Here is a 6,635-nt window from a genome sequence, read left to right as displayed (position 1 = left end):
GTAATGGAGTGGTGCCGTGGAAGCGATTTCACATGTCCATCTGCATCCCACTAAACGGCTCGGGATGCACGTCGGTAGTCTACGAATATTTGATGCGAGTCCCCGTCTCAATATTCAATATCGCCATGACTCAAGCAATTTTTCTATGCAACCTGGTATGCGTGGTATGAACTTAGAATCATTGCCAAGTAAGAAGGCCGTTCCCGCCCCCTCCAGTTCCTCGAGATCAGCCGCTTCCAAGAACAGCAAGCGCCGGCAAACAGACCGCTTCCGTCACTGCCGTATCTGAGTAGGTGATCAGGCGCTGCTCGCAGGTGACCAATACGAGCCTGTGCCAAAATCGGAAAAAAGAACCGAGTTCGATGCTGCAGAATTCCTGCACGATTGGATGGGTAGTAGGGTACGACCGCGTGGCTTGCAGGATGCCACCTATACCTCGGAAGGAGATGTTGCATCTGGGCATTCGGCCGAAACGAGGCCGGACATTTGAGTTGTGCAATACTGAGCGGCTGTGCATCGCGTACGTAACGTAAGACATCCGCAGTGCAGTCTATAATGACAAGAACAGACGAGGATCATAGGTTATGCAAAATGCCAGTCGCTACCGTAATCAAACTCGATAATTAAAACTAGGGTCTGTCAAAAACTTGTCTAAAGCGTTCCGAGAGCAGAAAGGAACCACTGCGCTGAATGAACACAGGGTACGAAGAGAATCAAACAACACAGGATATCTCGAAGTGAAACCATGAACAAGCACCACGCGACCGCACCAATGTTCAGAACGCTCTCTCTTTGCCCTTCCCCTTTCCGACCGGAGCCAGTGCCGGGAAGTCGTTACCACCGACACTGGCGCTGGCCTGGCTCAGTTTGCGACTCTCTTCCTCAGCAAGACTCAGTTCCAGTGCTAGCCGTAGATCATCGTCCATGTCGTGACCCTCTGCAGCTGCGCCAGACGAGCCAGCACGCTGAACTACAGGCGTTTGACTTGAAGACGGGGTTGATGGTGATCGTTTCCCTCGCTTCTCCTTATACATAACTGGGAACTCATAGCTCTCTGAGCTATGTTCGCGGGGAGATTGGCCGGCATCGTTGACGCCTTCAAGTAGAGAAAGCCGCAGAGCTTGTTGGATTTGGAGTTCGTAGTCGATCTCATCGTCCGGTGCGTGGGCAGCGGCACTAGTACTTGCCGCGGGCGGAGTTACGCCACTTACGCTGGGGTCAGGAGTGACAGTATCTAAGCTCCTGCCACTTGTCGATGTGGTGTCGAAGGCCGAGCCTGTATCGCTCGCGCTAGTCCGGCGCTGCTCATCCAGCAAGAAGGACTCTTGAGAGACCATCTCTGCGTAACGGAGAGCCTCCTCTTCGGTGAGGTCAGCGAGACCAACACCGAAGCGGGCACGAAGCCGTGTCTGCTCTCGTGCTTTATGTTCCTGCTCTAAGCGCAGCTCCTCCGTTTCTGCGGCAATGTATCCTTTGACACCGCCCCCAAACCGCCGTCCCTCAGAGCGGTTGTGTACATCAGAGTGTCTAAGACGGCGCTTCCTGCCTGCCGGTTGCCCTGTAGAACTATAGGCCCAGTACCGCACAAAAGCGCCAAAGCACACTATCCCTCTCAGGACGGTGGGATCAGGGTCCAAGTATAGGGCTCCGGCGGCAGCAAAATTGCTGCTTTGCAAGGCGGGATTTACATTGAGCATATGCCGAGGAACACGCCCAGTAGAACGTGCGTTGAGGGTGCGGATCGGGTCGGAGACAGATGCCAAAGGATCCCAGGCTTGCACAAGTCCGTCGCTCCCACCGTGCACCAGATACAGGGCAGAGATAGCCAAGGAGGATATCTCAGGCGATTCTGTCTGGATGATACGGACAGGTTGTAGGCCATCGGTCAGATGTCCTTCCCTCATATTCCACAGAAGCACAGACCCAAGGCTAGTCCCAACACCAAAGAACCTCGCACGACGGCCAGGGATATCCGAAGGAGCCTGTGCAGTCGGCGTCGCTGGTATATCCGATATGCTAGCAGCAGATGCCAAGGGGTCTTCAGAAGTGATCATTAGGCCGTACAGGGACATGTCGATGCTCGTGGCGGTAATCTTGGCATTCTTGTTTGGCAACAAGAGCTTGGTTTCACGCCAATCATCAAGGCCATGTGTAACGGGTAGCACAGGAGATTGAGTACCAGAAGATGTCAACACTTGCTTCAGAAGTGGCGATCCAGATGTAGTTGGGGATGCCGTTCTGACTGGGCCACCACCAAACAAGGATGGTGTAGGGTGAGGTTCGACAGGGGTCTCAGCGCCTTCTGTGGGACAGCCCTCCTGGTCGGCACGATCGGGAACAACTCGAGTAAAGCGGGTAACAGCCGATCTGTGGTCCTCCTCAAGTCCGCATTCAATAACGAAGATGCCTTCCCCGAAGCCGTGACCGTCGTCAGCGGCGAAGTCCACCTCAAGTCTCCGGCGCATATCCCAACCATTACACACTTTGCGGAAGTGATTAGGCTTATAACGCAGGAACTTCTCGATTTCCCGAGCTTCGGCGACCATCTGGTCCTTCTTCAAGTTCATTCCATTAGAAGGAGACCGTGGGGAGTAAGCACCCCGAAGAGCATTCCGCCCAGATTCGTCGGGACGCGCTTGGCGGCGAGTGGCATCGACCAACTGCCAATAAGTAGAGCGTCCGGCGTGCCAGGCACACTTGGTGGCGTCTTCGGCTTTGGACTTGGACGCGAGCGGTGTTGGCGGTTGTGTCAAGTAGTACACTTCACCCAATGCGTTCAGAGCAACTGCCCACACACGGCCAGCTACTTTTCGCTTCTGGCTATAGCCATCATCAACCACAATTGAGATGATGGGCACGCCGGGACTCAGCACCCAACGTGCCGTGATTGCCCCGTTGGCGTAATGTGATGCAGAGGATTCGGTCCCGAGTGAAAAGGCAGTGACAATGCCAAGCGTAGAACCAGTCAAGATGCCTACCATCGATTGCGTGACTGACGGGACAGCATTTGACTTGGCAATCCAGACAGAAGAGATGGCTTCAGAAAGCTCTGGGATCTTGGGGATATCTGGATGAGCGTCTACAATGCTCGGCTCTTGGCCCAGATACTTGCCTCGGAAGACACCAGTCGGACGGAAGAACACCCTGCCTCCCGGGAAACCTTCACCGCCGACAACTCCGAAAGGCTGGCTAACATCCATAACATTTGGCACGGCAGCGGGACCTTCTCCAACGCCGTATGGCAAGAGCTGAGGAACGACCTCATCAAGCTGAGCGAATGCAAACGGATCGTCGAGTCCCCATTTCTCCACTTTCCCGCTTGTGGGATCGCTAGCGCTGCATACATTCAAGTCTGCTGCGCCATGCACTACTCGAGGTGGCTTCTTGGAACTGGAGGCGAAGGTGGCATGGGCATTGGTGACCATCGAGGGCAACTTCGAGTTGTAGGTCAAGACCGCACTTAACTTCTTGCCAGATTGGCTGCTCCGAGCAGAAGATCCAATGCCGCCAGACGTTGAGCCAGGCTTGCCTCTTGCAAGACTCCTCAAGAGCTTGGTGCGTAGTAGATACTCGCTTCGCCAAGAGGCATGAACCGTGAGACGTGTAAAGTGGCGCACCTCTGATCGTATGAACTCAGAATCGTCCTGGTCCAAGAGAGGCTTTGGCTTGCCAGCCAGCAGCAGCGCATCTTGGCCCGGGAAGAAACGCTGGAACGCCATGCGCCACGCATGTGGAGTTGTCACGAGCGTATAGAATCTCCGCGAGACCAGAGCGACGGCAGAGTGCGAATCGGGATGCAGGTGAGATAGGATATGCGTCAAGATCTCTGCAGGAGGTCAGTCAGCTCGGTTGCGCTTCGAAACGGGAAGCAACTCCACATACCATTGGGGAAATCGGCAAGCTGCGGGCCATCATGCTGAGGGTTGGCGCGCCTGATGACCTTGAAGCCTAGAGCCTGTCGGGGCGTCGATGGGGTTAAGGCATTTTCGTACTCAGATATTCGGTGGCCCGGAGCTTGAAGGGTGTCCTCAAGGCTCAGTCTGCGCAACCTCTTCTCGAGCTGGCCAGCGTTGACACCGTCGGCAGACGCGCTTGCCCCGTCGCACCCAGCAGCGAGGAGCGAGGCAGGCTGTGGCGACGTGCTCCGAGAGCGTTGCTGCAGCTGGCCGGGGTTGGTGCCATCGTGTTGGAGCTCGTGAAAGCCATCTTGGTGGGACGTTTTCGGGGAGACTGGGCTGCTTGTTTCTTGAGCGCGTTTGGAAGACTCAGGAAACTCTAGTTGCATAAAGTACGGTGGCGGAAGCGTAGGGGAAGTTTGATTCGACTGTGCAATATCTAACGGCACAGTCGGAGAGTCGGTGAGTGAATCAGGGTTGCAAGAATTCGGGCGCGGTCGGGATTGTGGTGCGGTGTTGCTGAGCTTCCTGGGTCGGTTGCGATGTGAATCATAAGGGGAAAAAGGTTGAACGACGTTTCCTGCCCACGTCACGGTTCGATGGGACATGGGGGAAAGATTGCGATTGCGGCCCGTGCGAAAATGCCGCCCGAATCCACCCGCTTACATAAGTGGACCGCCCGTCTTATACGCCAGCAGCACAAGCTCCCTTGCCCATGATCTACTTCTCACGATCAGCGGATCTGCTGCAACGAGGTAGAAGAATAAGCAAGGGCCCAGGTGACCTGATACATGTGGAAAATTATTCAGTCACTGAAACGCCCCAATCATATGCTGATGCATATCACTCATCGTAGCCGAGTCTCCGGCTGGTGTCGCTGTCACGAGCAGGTCTGGCTGAAACGGGGAATATCCCGCCACAGCGCAAGTCTTGCTGTTCCACCGCCCGTCGGCTCTCATCCATATGAGACCTTCTAAGGAATCCCAGATAGTTACTATTGGTTTAGTTCCTTCAAATCTGGGGGTTCATATGCACGCAGCGGTATCGCAGATTCGAGTCAGAAACCTGTTGCGATATGAGTTCTATTCTGGGAGAATGCTTTCCGTCAAGTCGAGATAATGCGGCCTATCTTCTCGACCCATGGACATGCTTGTTCACGACTCGCTCCGCTCCCATGCAAGTGAACTCAAGCCGTACACTCCTTGCTCACAATCTCCTGTGCGATGATTTCAGCCGCCCACACAACACTCTCTTCAACCGAGGACAAGCGAGCCGGACGGATATGGACGCCGTGACTTGGATTAGCCACGCGATGGCAGTCATCTTGGGGACTTAGCAGGTAAGCATGGTAGCGTGTGTATCGGTCCCTATATGATCATCAGGGTCAGCCATACTAGTATTCCCAGGTTTGAGAGGTGGTAGTTCCCGATAGGAACCCCAGGAAAGGGATTTGAAGTGAAGTTAGTATACCGAGATGCTAGACTTCAAGATGAGAAGGGGTACGAGCAACAGTTCCGTGACTACACTACAGGCAAAGCACCAAGGGATCAAACGATCAAACCTACCAAGCGTGCTCAAAGTACCACTCATACCGCCAGTGGTGCTTGGGGAGCCGTCCGTGGGGATTTGCTGCTGAGCGTTCCCTGTACTCGGCCCTGGCAAAGCGACGCTGGTACGCTGTATCTCGGGGTACAGGGAGGAATAATGCCAGGTCCAGGGACTCTCTGAGCGCGTGTTGTGCCAGACGCTGCTGGGAGACAAAGTCCATGATGGCCTCCTCGTCGCCCGACGGGAGCTTGAGCAGGTCCTCCTGGGACGGTTGCGCCAGAATCACACTGCCCTCGACAATGGTGAGGCAGGAGCACAGGGTTGGGAGGCCGGTCGCGGAACTGAGTCTGAGTAACTGCCCGTCGTTGGTGTTGTGGGCCTTGCGGTAGTTGTATGCCCGGACCAAGGCGGCCTTGATCATGGTCGTTGCCACGTCAACGGCCTGTTGAACAGGGCTGTTGGGGAGACGGATGATGATCGAGGCGTCTCCACCTCCAGCTCGAGGATTGTTGACATCGTGAAGGAGTCCGGTGAAGTCGACTGCCTCTATACAGTCTCTATCGACGCCATCCTTGGACTGCGCGGTGGTCGCTCTGGTTGGGTAATGGATAGCGGGTATCAAGACCAAAGGCCACTTCTGCTCAGATGATTTAATGAAGTGAAAATCCTGGTTTACAACCCTCGGGCCAGTGGTCGATTTGTCCAGGAACTTGCTGTTGTTTACCTCCTTGGAAGCGACGGATATGGCGTTATGCAACGCCACACGTAGTAGGCAGGAGAGGGTTGACTTCCCACTCGATGATGGCCCTCCTATGCCAATCTTGAAGGTACGCAAGGGAACCTCATTCTCTGATGCAGTCGCCATCCTGTTCTACAGTATGCTTCATGGGTATAAGAACGTATATTGAGACTGGGATAGCAATACAATGGTGAGAAATTTTGACTTAAGATCAACTTTATATCAGCTTTGTAAAAGCGATATTTGTAGTATTGCTTCCAAGTTAAATCACCACTCCGGTGAATATTGAACCGCCGTTGGCAAGTGAAAATTGGCAAAGCCGCAAGTTTGACGATCGTGAATACATGACTTATATTATTCTGATTTATGCTATCTGGATTGTTCCATAGAATATTCACAATCACTACTATAAAATCGTGTGAATTATCAAGGGTGAATGAGAGTTGGAAACC

General features: G+C 54.0%; 1 protein-coding gene across 1 annotated transcript; it reads right to left on the bottom strand.

Moving 5' to 3' along the window:
* Positions 1–776: 776 nt before the first annotated feature.
* JN550_005119 (uncharacterized protein) lies at positions 777–6,309 on the bottom strand (the record flags this gene model as incomplete). The annotated part of the gene is made up of 5 exons (XM_049316711.1): positions 777–3,826; positions 3,883–4,424; positions 4,563–4,680; positions 5,094–5,263; positions 5,462–6,309. 5 exons carry the CDS (start codon positions 6,307–6,309, stop codon positions 777–779), a joined length of 4,728 nt encoding a protein of 1,575 aa, XP_049172920.1.
* Positions 6,310–6,635: the final 326 nt, after the last annotated feature.

The sequence above is a fragment of the Neoarthrinium moseri genome (assembly GCF_022829205.1).
Source record: "Neoarthrinium moseri strain CBS 164.80 chromosome Unknown scaffold15_Wmoseri_CBS_16480, whole genome shotgun sequence".
In the NCBI taxonomy this organism is placed as follows: domain Eukaryota; kingdom Fungi; phylum Ascomycota; class Sordariomycetes; order Amphisphaeriales; family Apiosporaceae; genus Neoarthrinium; species Neoarthrinium moseri.
This window is presented reverse-complemented; position numbering and strand designations above follow the sequence as displayed.